Here is a 25,144-nt window from a genome sequence, read left to right as displayed (position 1 = left end):
GTACACTTGTGAGCCTAGGCAAAAACGGTTGCTAAGCAACACAACTTTCCTGCTAGGAAAACTGATCAAGAAAATCAGTAAATCCAAACCTGTAGAGTTGCCTTCTTCTCCTAGGACCACCGTTGAACGGACAATACTCGAGACAGACCCAGGTATGGAGGGAGAAACCATTACCTCCCCATTTCTTTATAGTGGGTGCAGTGATGCCCTGAAAGTTGCCGTGTGTCAGAGTAAACTTAATTGTAATGTATGGATTCTATCAATATAAGTCGCAGCATAATCATGCCTCTTGAGGCAAAATACGTTTTTCTGTGATCAGCGTTTCAAATCTTACATGGAAATACTCTTATATATGAGATTATTGGGGTCACTGGCATTGCAGACAAGTTGGATTTGAACAATTTTACCCCAAGAAGAGCCTTCGTAGTGGGGCGATCCTGCCTTGTCATGCGATAACATTAACACTTCTTTGTTATGTACGATTATGATTTTTTATGTTCTGTTAAATTGGTGATTCACGAAATTTCTCAAATACGTTGTTAACTGTTTGTGTTATTCGATATTTGGTGTCGTTTTAATCTTAATGTTACCGATGTATCGTCCTGCAGGTCAAAGAAGTAGGCTGGTTTACGGTTTTCCATTTCCTTGTGTGACATCACAGTGAGGCTTGTCAGCATTCGATCGAAGTATTTGTTCTTGAACAAACAATAAATTCATTACGGATGCTGCCAGACATACATATTTCTAAAAGAAGGCTCTCATGCCAAAAAAAAGTTGTAAGTTTCAAGATTTCGGTTGCTATGCAACAGCCTTCATTAGGATGTAACGAAATGTGTAATTAAGTAAGAAAATAATTAGGTAAAAGTCCTCGAACATAGATTTAGGCTTAAATTAAGCACAAGATATTTAATTCTCAGTTTAGCTTACAAACAATACAGTTACAACTTATTTACTTAGATACCACGTCTCGATTTAATCGTGAAATTAACAACAAATTTCCCAAGCAAAATATACAGTTATGACACGCATAACACGTGCTGAACTAGCTCAAAAAAATTCTTAATTTAGCTTGCAAACAGTACAGCTACAACTTCTGCATTTTGTCACCACATCTCGATACAGCCGTGAAATTAACAACAAATTTCTCAAGCAAAATACACAGTCAGGATTGGGAATAAACACGAACATAATGACGAGCAAATTTACCACGTGCTGATCGAGCTTAGTAGGTACAATTTCTTTATAATGTTACCTTGCCAGTTTTCTAATGAAAAATGTGCAAATTAGCCAAAATACGAACATAACAAGCATACCATGTGCTGATGACTGCTTGAGTCTTGACGAAGAAGTTCAAAGAATGCGAGTGTCTGTCTCGGTGTGATTGAGAACGAACCAAGCCTTTCAAATAACGTCATCAGATTTAAGACAGTCTGCTCGTGTAGATTTGGGTGGTTGATCAGACAAGCTATGGATTAAAATGTTCAGTTAACGTATATGCGCGTCAACTACATTGCATACTAACATAGTTGTTTCATACTAGGAGACATTTTTTGTCCGTAGAATGCGATTAAGACTTGTTTGAATTAACGACGGTCAGGCTTCAATGCGAAGAATTGTATGCCGTTATTTTCATATTGGGTGCAATCATTGCTTTACTAACGTAACAAAACGTTGTCAGTACATGAAGAATACAGATACAATCAAATAATTCATGTAGCAAGAGCCCGCAAATTTGCAAAACTTGTTCACTTATTAGAACACAACAACTAACAACTGTTTTTACTTTACAAGAAATATTGTACACGGTAAATATAAACTTACTAATGACTTTGGTGATGATCTTGCAATGACCGGCCAGGATTTTGTTGGCCGTACACGAAGTAAAAAGCCGCAAGAGGACGGAAGAGAGCCAGATCTGTTTCTCCGCCTGTGACATCATAACACGTGACTGGGGTTACTGTCGGTGATTTTTTTTATAGACATGGCGGGTTAAATACACACACGAGACAAATAAATCAGAAAATGGCTGTCGAAATCTTTTGCAAATTTCGTTGCGTATTTGTTTGAGTCGAAACAAGCTACATAAACAACGTAGGTCTTAAAAAATGGGTTTAAACGAACAGCAGTCGTCCGGTCTACTGAAAAGGGGATGCAAAATTGCCCACACACGGGAAAACCCGTGGAAACCTAGTTGGATATTCCCAACTTACAACCCGTCAAGTTGCAAACCTGTTCAATGTCAGGCAACCAATCAAATAGCAGGAGAATGATGAAAACGTTTTTGATTGGTCGAGGAACGGACAACACCCCTTCGTCCTCAACGCCCTGAAAGACAAATATGAAACATGGAAAATGCGAGTCTCACGTTTAAACGTGATGTAGTTTCCTGTTGCGGTCAAACTGGCAAAAAAAATCATGTAACATACTTGTTTTGCAGACCTGGGGATAATATATAAAAGTACAATTATGCAATGGAGGTGACATAATATGTAATAGAAACAACTAATATAACTACCGTAAGCATGTCTTTAAAAAATTAGGGTTTTTTTTACAAGGTTTTAATGCAATTTTATCGTAACAGATGTAAACAAACCTGTGTATGTGGCAGATTGCTATAACAAACCTACTTTTAATAATAGGCTGGAATTGAATAAATAAACGCTCACACGTTTCAATCAAATCAAAAATAAATGCAAAATGTAAACACAACTAAAACAAACAAATAAAATAAAAAAAAAGGGGAAACGATACAACAAAAGGAGACACGATGCGATGTAAACTGACCATGTGAACAAGAGCACGAAACAGATCCCTGGAGGGCAAAGAAATGACCTTGAGATGATCGAGCATGAATTGGGTACCAATGCACTGCATGAACTGATCCTGATCAACACAAACCAATGAAAAACAAGCATGCAAACGTAAAAGTTGGAAGGTCTGACTGTAGGTCCGCAGTTTAAACAAAAAAACATGCCAGAAAAACAATGAAGGCCTTTAGGGACACATAATATCAATATTGTGTTTCTTTGTCAACTTGGTGAGAAACCCCACAAAGTTGTTTTCTGCCTTTACAGGTGATCAGCCCTTTAATACCATTGTCTTTCTTAATTTTAGTGCTGTTGCTGATAAAAATTATGCATTTAATTTCGTTTGGTCCGCAAAATTACGTCAAAAGACCCTGCATATCCGGGTAAAACATATACTAAGCGTGCGACATTCTAATAAGTACAACATGACCGTCGTGAAAAATGAAAAAACAAAGTGGGACAACTCGAATTGCCAAGATTTTGTTTGAAAAAAAGTAACTCCATTGCTTGCCCGGTTACATTAAAAGGAAATTTTATTGGTGACAATACAAAGGAAGTATTAAACTTTTGTTTTGCTAGCTGGCAGTACTCCACCAGCGAACAAATTTATGGGAATGAAATGCCAGACAATTCCATAAAATTTTGCAGTTAAATATTTTCAAAACGCCCTGTATTCAAAAGTTTTCTTTAAACATCTACGGACCTACAGTAGGGATGGGAGTGTATCACAACTTAACGTGAACAGAAATATGTTGAAAGCATTCCAACAACAAACCGTGCCCAACACCAAAGCATGAACACATGAGGTTACCTTTGCGCTCATGGAACCGGCCACGAGCGAATTAACGATGCTGACGAACTGGATTGCAAACTTGTCGCCGGAATCCGTATTTCCTTTACCCATTCCTGAGATTTAATACAAAATGTTGGTGAAATTATCGAGTATCCGATATATTTCCATTGCGAGCCAGAAAACGTGATTTACAAGTAAAACTCAAGAAAGGATTGGTTTGGGTCTGCAAGCACGTGGATGGGTCACATAACAGTGTAACTATCACAATATTTTAGCATTCGAGACTGTTTCTGCTCCCTCAGTTTCAAGTTCTACAAAATTTTGATTTTTCTTGTGGTACAATGATTTATCGATGCATGACCTGTAACAATTCGTGATGTTTTTCCAATATGAGGCAACGCTTTCCTATAGGGTAGCATTTAATATTAGGGTATATGCAGAAAGATTGTGCGCTGGTGCGATTTACAAAATAGCCCAGGATGTGCACAAAATAAGTCTTGCGAAATTAGTCGGTATGAGTGGATTGCGGAAAATACATTGTGTGTATAACCTCACAGGAAAAACGGTAAGCTGTATGTCAAACGGCCGAAAGCTCACAGTAATTTTGTAATAGATCATCATTGTTACCGAACAAACAATCGATCCAGCTCGCTAAAGATTGGGTTTTTATAGGATTTGAAGCTGGCGAAAAATCGATATACCGATACCTCAAGGGATCAACCTTAGGGAGCAAAGTTCGCTACGCTAATGGTAACAAATAAGGCTGCGATTTCCTCCAGGGCACAGACACTGCATTTGATATTGGTCTAAATTTAAGTGATTTGTTTATGTTAAATTCTTGGCCCTTCTAGCTTGATCATTTAGTGTTGGAGAGAATTTTTTAAACCACGACACAATATGTGATCTAAACCTGGGAATTTGTTTCAACCAGTTTGCAATGAAGAACCACCTACAAAACCTAAACATGCTCCTACCATTTCTTCATGAAACACCCCTTGGAAATATCACTTACTGGTTTTAAAATTTTGCATCACTTTTTTAAGATGGTCGAAGCATCCATGTTGTAGCAACATTATCTGCAGAGCTGGTCTATCAAGAGTTCGCAAAAACTCAGGAATGAACGCTGAAGACACAAGCAGCAAAAAGTGATTAATTAGATATAAATATAAGGAGTTTGTTATGTGTTTGTGCTTTACCACATGGGAGCGTCTTATAAAGCTATTAAATGATTGTTCTGGAGAACGCTACTAATCACGCCTTCGCTATGACAGAGAGTCTTTTCATAAACCAATGGTTACAATTTATTATTTCCTGAAGGCAGACCTGAACAAAACACTATCATTGTATTAGACCTAGATAAATTAGGACCAACATGTTGAAGGACAAGTCCTAAATACAGCATAATGTTAAAGTTAACTGCATTAGAGAAAGAATACTGGGTGTGTTTACTAGTGAGCATTCAACTTACTGATCATGTGAACCTGCATTTCTGGCTTGCTGCTTGCTTTGGCGAGCAACTGGAAATACTCACTCAGTATTTGTTTTACGTCCAACTGACACTGTAACAAATAGAAACCAGTGATACATATAAATAGCATGGAGCAAGCAAATGTTGTTTGGTTAACTTTTGGTAATATTTTCATTTTTACAAAAAATGTCATTAAGATAACAGAAATCAGTTTGTTCTGCTAGGTGGTACCAACATACCTATCTTTTTTTGTTAGATATCCAAAATACACATTAGGTGGCAGACAATCAAATAATAAAACATTGCACTGACGCTGATCATTTGCCACTCTTTTTAAGTAATTTGGATATATTTAATTTAGTTACAAATAGCAGTAGCCAAGGTATACATTCATGGTCTTTACTTAATCCTAAAATTCTGTGCAGTAAACAGTCTACCTGGCCAGGACCTGACCCGTGGAGAACATGAACCATCCTGATGAGAAGACATAAAACAAGGCGCGCACTTTCCACATCTCCTGATGTCTCATTATCAGTTTCAGTTTTTCCATCGGTCGAAGAACTTTCTTCGTGCTGCTCTTCCGACAATCCCATGTATTGCGTTAGGATCCTAAAATATGTTAACGTTTTGGGTTTTTTTGTGTTGCAAGTAAGGCCAAGAAATGCACTTAAGACTGATTTTTTTATTTATTTCCAGGTTCAAAAGTATATAAATGTTAAAAACATCTCTTTTAAAGTATTAAAAAATAAATCATGGACAGATATGGTGAGTAAATTATTTTTCTTACCCAATGAGAATTTCCAGAGCTGTTGCTGAGGTTGCCAGCAGAGCATTTCGTTGCGATCCGCACAAAATCGCACCAAACATGTGTAATATTTCCTGCTGGATTTCACTTTTTAAACTGCTGCTGTGCATTTGTAAAGTTTCTGGGGAATAGTAACAAAATATTAATTAAACAAATTTTTCATGTTTTTATAGATATTGAAAACTTGCAAGAAAATAGATTTTTATGAGATAAAACATTCCATAAATGCAACAAAACTTACCATAGAAGAAGGGAATGACTTCTGCATTAATTAGTGGAGTGTTGTTACTGACATTGGTTGCAGGGACAATTCTACGAAGCAAGAACAAGTTAAATGCCAACAAGCAAAAAACAAAAATTTAAGTAACTTATAAATCAGTGTAATAATATAGAATTAATTACCCCTTCAACTTTTTTCTCCACAGAAACTGAGGATCGTAAAGTCTTTCAATAAGATGCAATGTGTTTTTAAGGAATTCCTCAAGACTATGCACTTCTGACACAAATTTAATTTCCTTCAACTGAAAAGTAAGAGTAGTATATAGTTTTTATCTTGTGTTTAGAAATCGAAAAGAAAAGAAATCGAAATGCAGAAGGTTTTATAGTTTGACAGCAAGTTAATGCATTCGAAAAATATACCTTTGTAATGACATGTGTTGCAATTATAACCAAATGTCCAACTAATGCAGAAGACTGAATTTTGAATGGAGTAGAATTTGTTCTGTAACACAACACAGTATCAACCACATGTTATTTAAATATCAGTGCTTGGTATGTTGATTGTCACCTGCATAGAATAACAAGGGTCTGCACCAGGTAGTTGGCAAGTCTGACATCTTGTAACGTCAAATCATTAGCCTGATCTTGAAGCGTCATCAGTTGGTTTACAATCAGCTATTAATACATGTGTGTGTGTTTTTTATGCAAATTTTGGTTTGGTGCAAGCAAAAAAAAGCACCATAGTCAAACCATGGTGCACTGATGAGACCATATAGGAAGAAACAGTGGCAATCTGTATGAAGCTCACAGAAATACAGGTATTATACTTACTTGAAGAAGTGGTCCAGGCAAGTGCTCCAGTTCTATTGATCCATCAAATCTCACAGAAAAACATCTGTTTGCCTGATAAAAACAAAGTAAACATTATAGCAGGCTGTATATTTATCATAGCTAGTGCTCTGTATATATTTGGCGGCAAATTAAAATAAAAAAAAAATAACACTTGTTCTATAGAAAATATGTAATAAATCGTATGTGTCTTCTGCCACTGAACTGCACTTTTTTGGTATTGGCACTGTTGAAAACACTGTTTTTTTTACATTTTTGAAAACCTGTGCTTTCACAAGTCAATAACAAGTTTTACATTTACTTGAGAAGACCATAAAACAAAACATATTGAACCAGTTCATTAGTGACCATAATATTGTGCATGCTCAAGTCAATTTCAGTAAAACAATTCAAATTTGGCCCAAGGCAATATTGCTTTGCACAGAACTTTATATTGCATGACACACATACAGCAGTATATGTATACATAATGTCAGGGCTGATATGACCACATTCAATCACAGTTTGAAAAGTATTGGCCCATTAAATATTAAACAACAACTGATGTCACAACACACAGCAGCCAAAATTAATATATATATAGGTAGATAGATAGATAAAATCTTTGACAAAAAAGTTTTATATACAGCTATACCTTAATCCTATTGTTTATAAGTAATGCTAGAAATTACATTAAAACACCTGCAAAATTTCAACACATTTTTTTTACAGTAGCATAAAAAACATTGTTTGGTTCGTTAAGAATTGGTGACATGATCATTTGGTAGCAGAAATATTTTTTAACTAAAATGTGCCAAATGCCTCCAATTTGTATATAAGTTTTTGTATACTATATTATAGCCCATAGCTGATGTTAATTTCATTTGCAAACAGTTCAATTGTGACTACAATCTTTGTCACCAAAGTCAATTTAACTACTTACACCAACAACAACTGTGACTTTGTAATGGTCGGGTTTGAGTAATTCATCATAAACTCCAATAAATTCTTCAAGGTATTGTAGAAGACTGGCTCTGTCACCCTAATAAAACATATTTAAAATTAAATCCCGTTTACAATATTAACCATATATTCAAGTCACTGATTCCAGAATCGTTTGAATAAAACACACAGTTATCAATAATAACATAAGTTAATAACATGCTGCACCAAGTCAGCAGTTAATTGTATTGGAATTTACATTCATGCACGTTTTGGCTTGGTTTTGCAAAAAATTATTAACTTAGACTACCTATACTAGCAATAGTGTTGGTTACATATAGGCAGTGTTTATTTACAACATGTAGGTATTTTTCTTACTCTTGATGAACGCAAGTCCCAAAGTTCATTGAGATAGTGACCAGTTTCAGTTGCTGATTCTGACATCATTGTTATTCAGTATGTAAAGAGCAGACCCCGCATTCAGTTGAGCCAATCCATTTGTCAAAAATGATTTCCGCTGTTATTTACTTTCAAATTATGTTTTATTTCCAAATAAAATTATGTTACTGCTGATAAAGAAATAGAAACTTGCAGTAACACCAACATAAGCCTGATCTTAAATCCCATATTGCTAGCTGGTTGCTTTGCTGACAAACTCCACATGTGGTGATGTGGATAGGAAATACCATATCCTGTGTGCACCAGTTTGGAAAACAATGTCACACACATAGAATAGGCCTACAACACATTTTCGCCATGTTACCAGCAGTGACTAAATAAGAAGTTAATACATTATCTTTCACAAAACATTCACTAATTCTCACACCAACATTCTAATCTGCTATGCAAGGTAATACAATTCATGGTTTCCACTTGCTTCACAGTGAGCAATAAAAAATGCTGTGCTTTGCACGTTTGCAGCCCTTCAAGCGAGCTTTTTATCTTTTCAATATTGTGTAATGCATGCTACACGAGTGCAAACCATCTACGACCTTACTACTATTGTACTTTACTTATGAACATTTTTAATAAGAATGAACAGCAAAGAAATAAAAGTTACGAATAAAATTCCAAGTCTGGTGTACAATAGTGCGTATTTATGTTCCAAATAAAACCCTGGGGTCGGATACAAGCAGCAATCAATATAACATGGGCAGACACATAAAAAGGTATCAAACGTCAACATTACCAACCAACTCACTCAACAACGCGAAATTCGTTTGTGGTCAATGATGCATTAAATACGCATAAATATCATACGTTTTTTACTGGCAAAGATGGTAAATGTTATGTAAAAGAATATTCACATAAACATGAGACATGAAAAATATATTATAACCAAAACACATTAATTTAGCTGAAGAGTGTTATATAAAATCAGTGGTTGGATTCAAATATTTTGGCACCAGGTTCTTTCACCAGCAGCAAACCATAGTTACTAGGCCTGTACGTACGCTTCTCAACTGGAACAACCGGTTCGCGCAGATTACAAGCTACAAGCACGAACCGGTGCGAACCGGATGAATCCCAATGAACAAAATTAACTAAACAGCATAGAAGAACCAGGACTATATAAACAACGTTGCCAGAATGTGTCAAAAAAGTTAAACTTTTGGCACACTCTGGTGGATATTATTAAACTACTGGACTGTTTAGAAACCGAACTCCCGCAGTGAATGTGTAGCCGGAGGACCTGGTGTCCAAAATAACGACTAAAATGACTAGAGTCGAAAAAAAAAATGGTGGATGATATTTAAAGCAGTGCTGTGGCACAGCATAGATAATGTTGTTAAAATTTATTCACAGCACAAAATAATGCCCTTAAAACTTGTGACCTATATTAACATCCCAAAAGTTGTAAAAGATTGATTTTTGTGTGGTGACTTTAAGTCAAAAAGCGAGCAAAACAATTTGAATATCTAGAAACAATTACGTTGCTCATATTACCGTCGCTTTTTGGCAACAAAAAATCGTCAACACTTCAATAAATATGACAAAAGGCTGTTGAACCCAATAAACACCTTCATTGGAAATCCTGAAGTCAAGTATGCTACATATAGAGCCAACAAAAACAAATATCAATTCGCTGCACTTATGACCTTTGTAAAATTGTTTCCTTGGGAATTCTGACAATATTGCCCAATCTGTACAGAGTCCGGCAGTTTCGCAAGACCAAATGTCGAAATGCCAAATACCAGAAAAACAACTTTGAGCGGGATTGAGAAAATTAAGGAGAGTACAAGTTTCCATAAAATGGTTGGCTGCAAATAGCTAATGTGTTGTTTCAGAATAGCGGGATTGGGGTAACTTCATAACATGGCTTTGCATAAAACAATTTTGCTGCTCTTGTTGAGCGTAAGTACAAGAAGCCAGATCAGCTTGGAGTCGTGCACAGGAAGTCTTCAGTGTAGAAATACAAACGGTTTGTTTCAATCAACGGGAACTCGAAACAATCAACAACAACTTCGAGGTCCACCTGGCAACAGAGGTATATATAAACCAAATTGTACCAACTCTACGATTGTGAAACTACTGTTTAACATAGTTTTTACCCATGTAATTGTATTTTTTGTAATGCCAGCTTCTAGTCGTAATAACTTGGTTTAGATATTATTTGACTTCCTGGTTCCTACATTAAGTAATACTAAAAAGAAATATTTGCATAACCGCGTGTTAGGTCGACGGGGATTCCCCGGTCCTCGAGGTATGAAAGGAGAAGCTGCAGAACGATGTGGATGTGATGGAAACGTTGAACCTCGCAACGCATTCCAACAACTCCAGGGTAATTCCTAATAATACTTGCCGAAATTAAAATAATGTAAAATTTGCCACAGCTTCTCTTTATCCGAAGACATGTAGTGACGTAATGCCTAGACATGAAAACGATACAGTTGGTATACACAATATATCCTCTCACTGGAGCTCACCATGGATTCCAAGTTTTATGTGATGTTGTGACTGATGGCGGTGGATGGCTGGTAAGTGTTTCCAAAATATTGATGTCTCTAAATTCAGACTACTAGCAGTATGACGTCACTGAAAACACCAGGAAACAAAATAAATATTCAAAGAATTCCCTTCGTATCTCGTGGAATTCGTCAACAACTGTACCTAAACCTATATGTTAAGAACACCAAGGTACAGTTTAAATATGGTATGTTTCAAAAAGGTTTTTCAAAAACGAGAAGACGGATCTGAAAACTTCAATCGAGGTTGGGACGATTACGTGAATGGTTTCGGAAGTCTTGAAGGAGAATTCTGGTTGGGTCAGTTTTAATTTCCCTACGTTCCGCAGTTGTTATTTTACGTAAATTGACTTTTATTTACGAAGGTCTAGAAAAGCTTCATCAGATAACCAATAGTGGGGAATATGAGATGAGAATTGATATGGAAGATTTTGATGACAGCAACACTTACGTAGCATATGGGTAACTTTGAATTCAATTTTCTAAATATAACAATAAAACAGACATATTTTAGCCTGTATAAATAAAGCTTGTGGTGGCAATTTTCAACACTTTCAACAATTTATTTTTGCAATAAAATTGGACTTTTGTCCATTTCCCTGCAGAGCTTTTTCGGTCGGACAAGGAACTGGTTACAAAATAATCTGGAGTCGATTTTCAGGTTCAGTAGGTAAGATTTTGTTTCGGTTTGTGCTTTAATTTGCGTGCATAAAAGTTAGGCTTAATTTGCCCTCATAAAAATATAACCAACGTCATCGCATTCCACCAGGTAATGGCATGAAACCTTCGGGAACAAAGTTTACCACAGTTGATTTCGATCAAGATTTAGTTTTTGACAATTGTGCGAAACGCTACAACGGCGGATGGTGGTTCACAAATTGTCATTATGGAAATTTGAATGGTGTTTATTACGGAGGTCCGCATGATTCTTACGCGGATGGAGTAAATTGGCTTCCTTTTCGTGGTGACCATTACTCGCTGAAAAGTACAGAAATGAAAATCAGAAAGTTGTAAATAAACGGATTGATTAAATACCACTGAATTGAAAGTTAAAATTTGTACATTTGGAATAAGTTTTGGAATATTGTATATAAATCCCACCACGTGTTTGCGCCATTTTGAATATCTGTGCTGCAAATTTTTCGGTCGATTATATTTTCGTGCAACGATATTAAGAATACATCAATAAATTGAGGGAGTTCATATATTTTTTATGCTGCAGCGTGAGATTTACATTTCTCATATATAACCAAACACGTCACTTAAATAGTTTTTCGTGCCGAAAATTGCTCTAAAATACAATTAAATTTTTGCAAATTGAGTTTCAAACAATTCGATTTGGTTTCAACTAGGAAGGTATCATGGTAAAAGTGGTAGAATATTATTTACCAAAACGGAAAATACGGGTAATATGTCAATCAGGAAAGTAAAAAAAAATTGCCCAAACAATGTACATGCTGGCCCGTCTCAAAATCTTTTTCTGAGGCAAGCAATAGCTCGCCTATGGATATTGTGAATTTCTGCTTCAAAATATGGCTGGTGTTGCAAAGGCACATTTACACAGAGCATGTATCAAGCTTTTTGTGTAGGTACACAAAAATGTCACGCTAAAATGCACAGCATTGTTATATTCTGTTGTAAAAAGGCAATTTAGAAACATAAAAAGATAACACATATTGACAGAATGCAACCAACTGCAATTGTTAAAATATGTAGTGTAGCGTATTGTGTTCGCAATAATCGGTTCTCGCAAAGCAGGCGAGAACCAAACCAATCTTCGCCGTTAAAAAGTTTGAACATGAAACGCAACCGCAGGTCAAAACTATTTTAAGCTGATTGCGTCAGGGAGGCAGCAGTTCCACACAGCGCACATTCTGTGGCCCTAAATGGAAATGCCAATACCCGAAAAACAGCTTTCAAGCAGGACATGAGACAAATAAGGCTGGCACAAGTTCCTATAAAATGGTTGGCTGCAAACAGCTAATGTGTTGTTTGAGAATAGCTCCATAAGATGGCTTTCCAACAAGTATTTTTGCTGCTCTTGTTGAGCGTAAGTGCAAGAAGCCAGATCAGTTTGGAATCGTGCACAGTAAGTCTTCAGTGTGGAAAAACAAACGGTTTGTTTCAATCAACGGAAACTCGAAACACTCAACAACAACTTCGAGGTCCACCTGGCAAGAGAGGTAGGTATTTGTTACATTCGTTAGACACAAAGAAGCATTTTTACTCATTTTTCACATCTATTTTCATGAATTGTAAAATATTGTTGATTTGCAAGCCCTGATTTGTGGTGAATTGTAAGACACATTGAGATCACGTGGTCGCATAGATAAAACTACTGATTGCGTGTTAGGTCCACGGGGATTGCCCGGTCCTCGAGGAATGAAAGGAGAAGCTGCAGAACGATGCGAATGTGATGGAATCTCTGAACTTCGCAACGCATTCCAACAACTCCAGGAACGACTAACGAAAACAGAGGGTAATTTTTGTGACTTTGACATAAATTTTAATGGAAATTAATCGAAAACCACAGCTGCCCTCTATCCAAAGACATGTGATGACGTAATGGCTAGACATGAAAACGATACAGTTGGTGTTTACACAATATATCCTCTCACTGGAGCTCACCAGGGGTTCCAAGTTTTATGTGATATGGTGACTGATGGCGGTGGATGGCTGGTAAGTGTTTCCAAAATATTGATGTCTCTAAATTCAGAGTACTATACCACACAACTGTACGATGAATTTAGGAGTTGTAATAATCAACCAGATTTTAGCAATAAATTACACATAACTCATTGCATTGTAATAATTTAAACCTATATGTTAAGAACACCCATGGTACAGTTTAAATATGGTACGTTTCAAAAAGGTTTTTCAAAAACGAGAAGACGGATCGGTAAACTTCAATCGAGGTTGGGACGATTACGTAAATGGTTTCGGAAGTCTTGAAGGAGAATTCTGGTTGGGTGAGTTTTAATTTCCCTACGTTCCGCAGTTGTTATTTTACGTAAATTGACTTTTATTTACAAAGGTCTTGAGAAGATCCATCAGATAACCAGTAGTGGTGAATATGAGATGAGAATTGATATGGAAGATTTTGAAGGAAATAAAACATACGCAGCCTATGGGTAACTTTGAATGAACTCTTGGTTTTTTTTCAAATTAAATTTACAACAAATTGTGATTTTGAGTCCATTTATATGCAGAGGTTTTTCGGTTGGAGAAGGAACGGATTACGAAATAATCTGGAGGGATTATGCAGGTCCAGCAGGTGATATGTTTCGATATGATAGTGTAAAAATAATTCACAAAAAATGTAGGCTTGAATATTCCTCGTAAAACATAAAATCAAAGTACTTGTTTTTCTTCAGGTAATGGTATGCAACCTTCCGGAACAAAATTTACCACCAAAGATTTCGACCAAGATACAAACTCTGGAAATTGTGCGAAGAGATTCAGAGGTGGTTGGTGGTTCAATAATTGCCATGCTGGAACAACTTTGAACGGTTTCTACCATGGTGGTCCGCATCGATCTTACGCTGATGGAGTAAATTGGAAACTATTTCGTGGTTACAATTATTCTTTGAAAAACGCAGAAATGAAAATAAAAAAGTTGTAGAAAGCAGTTTTAGGCTAAGGTGGCACCAAACTGTATATTCTGTACAAAGCGCATATTTACTCATTTCAAGCGGGAAACTTGTTGCGTTGTTTGCTTTTTCAGTTTTGTTGCACGTGAAATTTTCCGATAAAAATACTTTCACTGCCGCATGATATTGGAATCGTAACACTAAACGGGGAAAATCAATATATTTTTGTTTCGCTTGTAGAAATGCCAATATTTACTGGTGCGCGCTGTCCATGCACATGCAACATGCCCAGGAAACCAGCAATTATATTGTGTAATGTTTTGTTTACAGCATTGCATAATTCATCTCATTTGCAGCATTGCACAAGCATTTGCAAGCCCGTTACAATGGCATTGGATATTTCGCAAGTCCCGACCCAAGTGTAAACATGATTCCATATTGTAAGCCAAATGATTTATCCATTGAATGTTCTCGAGTAAAGTGATTCATCCTGTTTTCCACATAAAATGTTCTCCTATGCTTATGTCACACTACACCTTTGTCCTTCTATTATATTGTTTCAAGCGATTTATGATATCACGCCCACATTATTGACCAATCAGCTTTCATTAAGGAGAGCTTAAAAAGCCCATTGTGTACCTGTAAATTCATTCTACTAACATTCTACTTATTCTACTATAATTCTATCATCCTGCTATTCTGCTATTAACTGCAATTCTCCTTGAACCTGGTAGAATCAAAGGTTGTATTGCAGAGGTTGTAATGTATTGTTTTGATGAAGCATTTAACAGATTCCAATACAATAATTACTCTGGAAATTAACCGAGATCTGATTACTTTGCAGAACGAGGTAGAAGGAGTAACTACAACCCAAGAGACTCATTCCGCGCTCACGCTATCGAGGCACTGTTAAATATCTCTGAGACAATTAAAGTTATTTACACACACTTCATTATTTTGAATAAAAAAGTTGAATCAATCATCATCATATAGTTACGAAAATGTCCAAAGCATGTAGGTGTTTCTCATCTCATATAAATAAAATAAAGCACCACCCTTTCACCTTTTCTAATATTTGCGTGGAGATATTGTTAAGATGTGCATCAAAACGAGGTGGTTTTTCTGTTCATATGCTATAGCGAATTATCGGCATTAATGCATGTAGAAATATAACACACCGAGGAGGGAATGTGCCCTTGTAAACAGTCATTCGAAAACTTTAAAAAACAACTGAGAAAATGTGTGATTTAAACTTGGAGTTGATTACGCGTAAGAGAAACGACAGAGCTAAAATATGCTATTCATGGTAGAATAAATCACTCTTCATTCTAACACAATAACCATAACGATTTCCATCTTTGGCTAAAGATCACGTTTATGGAAATGTGAATTGTCCGTGTCTTAATACTTCTGTTAGTGATTTATGTGAAAAGTTTTGACTGTACGCAAAGCGGGCTTGTTAAACAGAGTGGTGGTTCTGTAGGTGTATGTGTTTTATTGGTGTCCATGTCAGTTTATGTTATACGTTTAATGCTCATGTGCGTCGTAACTTCGCGTGCAAAAATGAAAATGATTTGATTTGGGTTGATTTGTGGAATATTTTCTTTGTGTCGTTTTTCGTCCAGAAATAAATACCATGGAAAAATATTATAATATACGTAAGGAGCGTCTTTTCACACAAGTGTTTGAGACCTGAAAAATGAAAATATCCACTTCGTTTGAAGCCAAAGGAAACAATAAAACTGCGTTCAAAATGTTTTCCTTTTCCTTCAAAATATCCCAGACTGTACAGTTGAGCGGTGATTTCCCTTTTTTGTTGTTCACTCTCACTTGACAACGCAGAAGTTTTTAACGCTAAATCACGTCTGTTGTGTTTTAGTGATAATTGTACAGGAAATAGAAGTTATGTTTTGCCTGTTGTGAGCCATATTTCATTCAACCATGAAACAATAAAGTACAAAGCTTTAAATATTTTGTTTACATATACACGCCACTTGATAGTGCTCACTTGATTAATAATGTTTTTACATCAATTGTTTATTGTAAAATATCATCGCTGCTAGTCTGATGTTTACCTGGGGATATTTTGTGCTTCTGTATTGCAATAAATGTTGCTTTGCAGATATTTGCATTCTAGACCTTACAAGAGTAGTGGGCAAACGATATAACTTACAGGACATAAGTGACAAAAAAAGCTGTTGAATATTACCCAACTAGCGTACACTCAAAAATCTATGGGACATTACACCGTAAACCCACCATTAGAACACTTCCTCCATCAGAAAGTGTTGTGCAGGTGATAAACAACTTCACTGCTGATCTAAGCCTTGCATGCAGAATCGTTTGCTTACATCTTGTTCAGTGATTATAGAAATGACATGACATATTCGTACACAGAGTCACGCATGTGATGACAAGAAAGCGGAAAGCTTGAGCCATATATGGAAAAAAACTGATAAACAACTTTGGACGACGACAAATACATATAAGGCTGGCACAAGTTCCTATAAAATTGTTTGTTGCAAACAGTTAATGTGTTGTTTGAGAATAGCTCCATAAGATGGCTTTCCAACAAGTATTTTTGCTGCTCTTGTTGAGTGTAAGTGCAAGAAGCCATATCAGTTTGGAATCGTGCACAGTAAGTCTTCAGTGTGGAAATACAAACGGTTTGTTTCAATCAACGGAAACTCGAAACACTTCACAGCAACTTCGAGGTCCACCTGGCAAGAGAGGTAGGTATTTGTTACTTTCGTTAGACACAAAGAAGCATTTTAACTCAATAGTCACATGCGATGTATTTTGATGAATTACAAAATATTGTTGATTTGCAAGCCATGATTTGTGGTAAATTGTAAGACACATTGAGATCACGGGGTCGCATAGATAAAACTACTGATTGTGTGTTAGGTCCACGGGGATTCCCCGGTCCTCGAGGAATGAAAGGAGAAGCTGCAGAACGATGCGAATGTGATGGAATCTCTGAACTTCGCAACGAATTCCAACAACTCCAGGAACGACTAACGAAAACCGAGGGTAAATTTTCGTGACTTTGAAAGAAATTTTAATGGAAATAAATCCAATACCACAGCTGCCCTCTATCCAAAGACATGTGGTGACGTAATGGCTAGACATGAAAACGATACGGTTGGTGTTTACACGATATATCCTCTCACTGGAGCTCACCAAGGGTTCCAAGTTTTATGTGATATGGCGACTGATGGCGGTGGATGGCTGGTAAGTGTTTGCAAAATATTGATGTCTCTAAATACAGACTACTATACCACACAACTGTACGATGAATTCAGGAGTTTTAATAATCAACCAGATTTTAACAATAAATTACACATAACTCATTGTATTGTAATTATTAGTGATGCACCGAAACAGCATTTTTTTTATTCGGCCGAAACCGAATATTCGGCAAAAGTTGCCGAATAAATTCGGCCGAATCAACCGAAACTAATTTTGGTATCTATCTATTCAAACGCAATAAATTTAAACAAAACATGTGCTGTATTGGATCTAATCCTATCATACAGCCCTTTGTTGGCACTTAAAAAAGAACCTCGACTGCTGTACCAGCTGCTTAAACTTGATTTTCATCATTTCGGTGACAATAAACAAATAAAAAGAACACATGGGTGCAGTTTGAACAATGATTCTAATCGTTACATGCAGAAAAAAAGTTTCGGTTTCGGCCGAATTTTGCAAAAATATTTAATTATAAAAACCTTAGTTTCGGCCGAATAAATTCGGCAAACCGAACTTTCGGTGCATCCCTAGTAATTATTTAAACCTATATGTTAAGAACACCCATGGTACAGTTTAAATATGGTACGTTTCAAAAAGGTTTTTCAAAAACGAGAAGACGGATCTGAAAACTTTAATCGAGGTTGGGACGATTACGTGAATGGTTTCGGAAGTCTTGAAGGAGAATTCTGGTTGGGTGAGTTTTGTATCCCGTTGTTCGCGTTTAATGATATTGACGTCATTGCTGTACGAAGGTCTAGAAAAGCTTCATCAGATAACCAATAGTGGGGAATATGAGATGAGAATTGATATGGAAGATTTTGACGGAAATAAAACCTACGTAGCATATGGGTAACTTTGAATACAATTTTCAAAATATAACAACAAAACAGACATATTTTAGCCTGTAAATAAAGCTTGTGGTGTGAATTTTCAACACTTCCGACAATTTATTTTTGCAATAAAAATGGACTTTCGGTCCACTTCCCTGCAGAGCTTTTTCGGTCGGACAAGGAACTGATTACGAAATAATCTGGAGTCGTTTTTCAGGTTCAGTAGGTAAGATTTTGTTTCGGTTTGTGCTTTAATTTGCTTACATAAAAGTTAGGCTTAATTTGCTCTCACAAACATATAACCAACGTTATCGCATTCCACAAGGTAACGGCATGAAGCCTTCGGGAGCAAAGTTTTCGACAAAAGATTTCAATCAAGATTTGCTTCCCGAGAATTGTGCCAGGCGATACAAGGGCGGATGGTGGTTTACAAATTGTCATCTTGGAAATTTGAATGGTTTTTATTACGGAGGTCCGCATGAATCTTACGCGGATGGAGTAAATTGGATTCCTTCATACGGTTTACATTATTCACTGAAAACTACAGAAATGAAAATGAGAAAGATGTAAAAAACAACTTTACTACATAAAACTTCCATAGAAATAAAGTTTGCCAAACTGAATGGTTTCCAATTTTGTACAAAATGCTAATTTCGAGAAGTTGTTTCCTTCAATTCTTCAGAAATTTGTGAAATCGGCATTTCCTCTGAAAAAATGTGTAGAGTTAAAGCTTTGCCCATCCGACAAAACACGTTTTCTTTTGCGACGTTGTTTACCATGCATTGATTATCTTTTCCCTAAATTTTTAATGTAAACATTTTTGATGTGTCTATAACACGATCTTTCATCAAATATTTTGTGTACTCTGGTTGAGCGTAAGTGTAAGAAGCCATGTATTTGGTACGAAACACATCGTAACCACGTGCATTTAGGCAATATCGCAGCGTCCCCACTAAATACCTTACTTATATAAACGTCTCAATAATATTACCATCCGAAGGCAACTGCCCGTGTATTCAAGCCGCACGTGATAGTCGCAATCAGACAATCAGAGCGTCGCAAGAAAATCTCGCGCGAAATAAAGAAAATAATATAAAGAAGGGGGAACACCTGATGGGAAAAACAGCTTAATAAATTCCAACGTGCTTGCGGAAAAAAAACAAATATAGAGAAACAGAAAAAATACGTAAATATAAAGAGAATTGAAAAGATATGGACAGAAATATGACAAACAAAGGAACGACGAATCGTTTACAAAACAGTAGTTACTTGATTTCGAACAACGTTTGCAGAAAAACACACCAACTTTATACAACGACCAACTTCAACTTTGAGGAACAACCACAAGGAAGGACGTCATAACATTCTGGGTGGATTGTTTCGTTGCCAAATGCAATTAAAAAACTTGAAGGTTAATCTCCCTGTCTGCACGCGTCGGCACAAATGTTAAGACCTTAAATGGAAATGTAAAGTGACTGAAAAACAAATTCGGACGTCAACGAAAGCATTCAGGATTTGCACAAGAGTTTGCAGCAAACAGCTGCTACCTAGCAAAAAGGTACTAACTCTACAACATGGCCTTAAAACAATTATTTTTGCTGCTCTTGTTGAGCGTAAGTGCAAGAAGCCAGATCAGTTTGGAATCGTGCACAGTAAGTCTTCAGTGTAGAAATACAAACGGTTTGTTTCAATCAACGGGAAAACGAAACACTTCACAGCAACTTCGATGTAACGTGCTTTTTCTGCGGATCGGCGGCGCTACACGCTACACAGCAGTTTTTTGGCCTTTAGCCGAAACGCGTCCCATCCAATCTTCTAGGTAGCCGAGCCCGCGAAACACAACAGACACTTGTATTCGATACAGGAACGACCAGCACAACAACGCGCCAGAATGGAACGGTTTCTAGTTAAAGAAACACAATTGTACATTCAATATATAGACAAATTCACACTATGGCAAATTCAATCGCACTTACCGAACTGTTTTGCGACCGATCTTATTCCGCAAATTATCAGTAGTGACAACACATCTTTCAGTTGCATTAGTAATCCAGTAAACTTTTTAATTGTTGCAAAGCAGTCAACAAACTATTTCGCGTTTTGCAACTAAAACCTTATTCAAATAGAATCAGTATTATTATATGTACCACCATGGGCGTATCCAGGGGGGGGGGGGTCCGAGGGGTCCGGACCCCCCCCCCCCTTTTGTGAAATATTTTGGTCTTTTTTGATAACTAAACAAACGCCACTGTATTTTTTGACAAAATCCGCGTGAAAACCAGAAATTTTCTTTGACGTTGACCTAAAAACCGCATCGTGTTGCATTCGCCATTGTTTCCAAACAGGGAGCATTGTTACCGAACACTTGGCATTGTTACCAAACATGTTGCATTGTTACGAGACAAGTGTCATTTTTCGTCAGTTCACGGACGAAACGTCATTTTTCAGTGGCCACGTTGTAATGACAAGCGGTTTATTTGCGTGATAGTCAATTAGTTTAGTTGTTAAACTTTCCATAGCGTTACACAATTGCGCAAGCCACCGTTTATGTGACGATTGGCGCGAACACCGGCGTTCGTATTTTGTGATTCTCGCCCACAATAGTTTATACTTAGTTTATACCTGAAAATCGGGGAATTCCATAAAAAAATTTGGACCCCCCCTTTAAAAATTCCTGGATACGCCCCTGTGTACCAGGGCTGCCAGATGGTCAAAACACTTGACGGCCAATTTTTTTTTCTCTTACGGCCAAATCACGTTATAAGTTTGATGATTTCTGTAGAAACGACTATATAGCCGGAAATAAATTCGTAAATTGTATGTTTAAAACACTGTTATCTATATGCTGATCAGTGGTTTCAAAATCGGTTATGTTGCTAAAACATTACGATTGCAGCATAATTCTTTACCAACTCAGTCAAGATTAGTTTATGACGTAACAATCTTTTGGAAACATATTTATGACAACACAATCGTCCACAAATCTATTGATAACCTGAAACCAGCAATGCCTTCTGTTGATTTATATAGTACCAAGTGAAATTCGGCCAAATTCGGCCAAATATCTGCCTTACGGCCAAACGATTTTTTCGCGGCCAGGCCGATTTTCAAACGGCCAAATTTCTGGAATTTGGCCGTGAAGACGGCCAAATGGCAACCCTGCTGTGTACCACAATAACTAGCAACACAACTAGCAATGAAAAACATAACCATGCGGTCTGCACGCGCACGTCTACTGCGCAGCCTTTGTCACATAATAACGAGAGTTGTGCCAAACATAGAAAACATAACGTGAAAGAATTAACGAAATTGGGTTTGGGAATCTACATCCGAGGTCCACCTGGCAAGAGAGGTAGGTGTTTGTTACATTCGTTAGACACAAAGAAGCATTTTAACTCAATAGTCACATGCGATGTATTTTGATGAATTGTAAAATATTGTTGATTTGCAAGCCATGATTTGTGGTGAATTGTAAGACACATTGAGATCACGGGGTCGCATAGATAAACTACAGATTGCGTGTTAGGTCCACGGGGATTCCCCGGTCCTCGAGGAATGAAAGGAGAAGCTGCAGAACGATGTGAATGTGATGGAATCTCTGAACTTCGCAACGAATTCCAACAACTCCAGGAACGACTAACGAAAACAGAGGGTAATTTTCGTGACTTTGACATAAATTTTAATGGAAATAAATCCAATACCACAGCTGCCCTCTATCCAAAGACATGTGGTGACGTAATGGCTAGACATGAAAACGATACGGTTGGTGTTTACACGATATATCCTCTCACTGGAGCTCACCAGGGGTTCCAAGTTTTATGTGATATGGTGACTGATGGCGGTGGATGGCTGGTAAGTGTTTCCAAAATATTGATGTCTCTAAATACAGACTACTATACCACACAACTGTACGATGAATTCAGGAGTTTTAATAATCAACCAGATTTTAACAATAAATTACACATAACTCATTGTATTGTAATTATTAGTGATGCACCGAAACAGCATTTTTTTTATTCGGCCGAAACCGAATATTCGGCAAAAGTTGCCGAATAAATTCGGCCGAATCAACCGAAACTAATTTTGGTATCTATCTATTCAAACGCAATAAATTTAAACAAAACATGTGCTGTATTGGATCTAATCCTATCATACAGCCCTTTGTTGGCACTTAAAAAAGAACCTCGACTGCTGTATTAGCTGCTTAAAGTGTGGGTGCAGTTTGAACAATGATTCCAATCGTTACATGCAGTAAAAATGTTTCGGTTTCGGCCGAATTTTGCAAAAATATTCGGCCGAAACCGAATAATTATAAAAACCTTAGTTTCGGCCGAATAAATTCGGCAAACCGAACTTTCGATGCATCCCTAGTAATTATTTAAACCTATATGTTAAGAACACCCGTGGTACAGTTTAAATATGGTACGTTTCAAAAAGATTTTTCAAAAACGAGAAGACGGATCTGAAAACTTCAATCGAGGTTGGGACGATTACGTGAATGGTTTCGGAAGTCTTGAAGGAGAATTCTGGTTGGGTGAGTTTTAATTTCCCTACGTTCCACAGTTGTTATTTTACTTAAATTGACTTTTATTTACAAAGGTCTTGAGAAGATCCATCAGATAACCAATAGTGGTGAATATGAGATGAGAATTGATATGGAGGATTTTGAAGGAAATAAAACATACGCAGCATATGGGTAACTTATGAACTCTTGGGTCTTTTCCAAATTAAATTTACAATAAATTGTGATTTTGAATCCATTTATATGCAGAGGTTTTTCAGTTGGAGAAGGAACGGATTACGAAATAATCTGGAGGGATTATTCAGGTCCAGCAGGTGATAAGTTTCGATATGATAGTGTAAAAATTGTTCATAAAAAATGTAGGCTTGAATATTCCTCTTAAAACATAAAATCAAAGTACTTGTATTTCTTCAGGTAATGGTATGCAACGTTCCGGAACAAAATTTACCACCAAAGATTTCGATCAAGATACAAACTCTGGAAATTGTGCGAAGAGATTCAGAGGTGGTTGGTGGTTCAATAATTGCCATGCTGGAACAACTTTGAACGGTTTCTACCATGGTGGTCCGCATCGATCTTACGCTGATGGAGTAAATTGGAAACTATTTCGTGGTTACAATTATTCTTTGAAAAACGCAGAAATGAAAATAAAAAAGTTGTAGAAAGCAGTTTTAGGCTAAGGTGGCACCAAATTGTATATTCTGTACAAAGCGCATATTTACTCATTTAGAAAACTTGTTGCGTTGTTTGCTTTTTCAGTTTTGTTGCACGTGAAATTTTCCGATAAAAATACTTTCACTGCCGCATGATATTGGAATCGTAACACTAAACGGGGAAAATCAATATATTTTTGTTTCGCTTGTAGAAATGCCAATATTTACTGGTGCGCGCTATCCATGCACATGCAACATACCCAGAAAACCAGCAATTATATTGTGTAATATTTTGTTTGCAGCATTGCATAATTCATCTCATTTGCAGCATTGCACAAGCATTTGCAAGCCCGTTACAATGGCATTGGATATTTTGCAAGTTCTGACCCAAGTGTAGACATGATCCCACAATGTGACCCAAATGACTTATGCATCGAATGTTCTCGAGTAATGTGATTCATCCTGTTTTCCACATAAAATGTTCTCCTATGCTTATGTCACACTACACCTTTGTCCTTCTATTATATTGTTTCAAGCGATTGATGATATCACGCCCACATTATTGACCAATCAGCTTTCATTAGGGAGAGCTTAAAAAGCCCATTGTGTACCTGTAAATTCATTCTACTAATATTCTACTTATTCTACTATAATTCTATCATCCTGCTATTCTGCTATTAACTGCAATTCTCCTTGAACCTGGTAGAATCAACGTTCGTATTGCAGAGGTTGTAATGTATCGCTTTGATGAAGGATTTATCAGATGGTTTTTCTGTTCATATGCTATAGCGAATTATCGGCATGAATGCATGTAGAAATACAACACACCGAGGAGGGAATGTGCCCTTGAACAGCCATTCAAAAACTTAAAAAACAACTGAGAAAATGTGTGATTTAAACTTGGAGTTGATTACGCGTAAGAGAAACGACAGAGCTAATATGCTATTCGTGGTAGAATAAATCACTCTTCATTCTAACACAATAACCATAACGATTTCCATCTTTGGCTAAAGATCACGTATATGGAAATGTGAATTGTGCGTGTCTTAATACTTCTGTTGGTGATTTATGTGAGTTTTGGCTGTACGCAAAGCGGGCTTGAGTGATGGTTCTGTAGGTGTATATGTTTTATCGGTGTCTATGTCAGTTTATGTTTCACGTTTAATGCTCATGTGCGTCGTAACTTCGCGTGCAAAAATGAAATGATTTGATTTGGGTTGATTTGTACAATATTTTCTTTGTGTCGTTTTTCGTCCAGAAATAAATACCATGGAAAAATATTATAATATACGTAAGGAGCGTCTTTTCACACAAGAGTTTGAGACCTGAAAAAATGAAAATATCCACTTCGTTTGAAGCCAAAGGAAACAATAAAACTGCGTTCAAAATGTTTTCCTTTTCCTTCAAAATATCCCAGACTGTACAGTTGAGCGGTGATTTCCCTTTTTTGTTGTTCACTCTCACTTGAC

The 25,144-nt window shown here is 36.8% G+C and overlaps 3 protein-coding genes and 1 pseudogene across 5 annotated transcripts in view; 3 read left to right on the top strand and 1 right to left on the bottom strand.

Annotated features, from left to right (window-relative positions):
- The window catches only part of LOC145914172 (neurobeachin-like protein 1), a 30,658-nt gene extending 22,233 nt beyond the window's left edge, over window positions 1-8,425 (bottom strand). For 2 of the 3 annotated variants that reach the window (XM_083001957.1, XM_083001958.1), the window contains exons 1-18: window positions 8,241-8,425; window positions 7,864-7,962; window positions 6,924-6,995; window positions 6,661-6,767; window positions 6,513-6,594; window positions 6,276-6,394; window positions 6,115-6,185; window positions 5,856-5,994; window positions 5,506-5,677; window positions 5,069-5,159; window positions 4,613-4,723; window positions 3,619-3,713; window positions 2,785-2,883; window positions 2,230-2,325; window positions 1,822-1,927; window positions 1,314-1,465; window positions 591-695; window positions 90-208 (exon numbers count right to left, since the gene is read on the bottom strand). In XM_083001957.1, the coding sequence (XP_082858083.1) occupies window positions 90-208; window positions 591-695; window positions 1,314-1,465; window positions 1,822-1,927; window positions 2,230-2,325; window positions 2,785-2,883; window positions 3,619-3,713; window positions 4,613-4,723; window positions 5,069-5,159; window positions 5,506-5,677; window positions 5,856-5,994; window positions 6,115-6,185; window positions 6,276-6,394; window positions 6,513-6,594; window positions 6,661-6,767; window positions 6,924-6,995; window positions 7,864-7,962; window positions 8,241-8,309 (1,904 nt within the window). In that variant the 5' untranslated portion in view covers window positions 8,310-8,425. The remainder of the gene's footprint in view (window positions 1-89; window positions 209-590; window positions 696-1,313; window positions 1,466-1,821; window positions 1,928-2,229; window positions 2,326-2,784; window positions 2,884-3,618; window positions 3,714-4,612; window positions 4,724-5,068; window positions 5,160-5,505; window positions 5,678-5,855; window positions 5,995-6,114; window positions 6,186-6,275; window positions 6,395-6,512; window positions 6,595-6,660; window positions 6,768-6,923; window positions 6,996-7,863; window positions 7,963-8,240) is intronic. The other variant, XM_083001959.1, reaches the window with a different exon arrangement.
- A 1,753-nt stretch (window positions 8,426-10,178) lies between these two features.
- Window positions 10,179-11,842, top strand: LOC145914629 (microfibril-associated glycoprotein 4-like; annotated as a pseudogene).
- Window positions 11,843-12,830: 988 nt separating this feature from the next.
- Window positions 12,831-19,070, top strand: LOC145914628 (uncharacterized). The gene is made up of 15 exons (XM_083002449.1): window positions 12,831-13,011; window positions 13,182-13,307; window positions 13,362-13,507; window positions 13,701-13,797; window positions 13,863-13,959; window positions 14,038-14,102; window positions 14,203-14,443; window positions 16,684-16,714; window positions 16,970-17,150; window positions 17,326-17,451; window positions 17,507-17,652; window positions 18,268-18,364; window positions 18,423-18,519; window positions 18,662-18,726; window positions 18,826-19,070. Exons 1-15 carry the CDS (start codon window positions 12,840-12,842, stop codon window positions 19,068-19,070), a joined length of 1,932 nt encoding a protein of 643 aa, XP_082858575.1. The 5' UTR covers window positions 12,831-12,839.
- A 1,004-nt stretch (window positions 19,071-20,074) lies between these two features.
- On the top strand, window positions 20,075-23,684 carry LOC145914627 (microfibril-associated glycoprotein 4-like). Its single transcript, XM_083002448.1, has 8 exons — window positions 20,075-20,228; window positions 21,835-21,852; window positions 22,027-22,152; window positions 22,207-22,352; window positions 22,938-23,034; window positions 23,100-23,196; window positions 23,272-23,336; window positions 23,437-23,684. The coding sequence occupies exons 1-8, from the start codon at window positions 20,075-20,077 to the stop codon at window positions 23,682-23,684; spliced, it is 951 nt and encodes a 316-aa protein (XP_082858574.1).
- The last annotated feature ends 1,460 nt before the right edge of the window (window positions 23,685-25,144 follow it).

Source organism: Ascidia mentula, chromosome 9 (genome assembly GCF_947561715.1).
Source record: "Ascidia mentula chromosome 9, kaAscMent1.1, whole genome shotgun sequence".
In the NCBI taxonomy this organism is placed as follows: domain Eukaryota; kingdom Metazoa; phylum Chordata; class Ascidiacea; order Phlebobranchia; family Ascidiidae; genus Ascidia; species Ascidia mentula.
The sequence above is the reverse complement of the archived record's forward strand: the minus strand, read 5'-3'. Positions and strand labels throughout refer to the sequence as shown.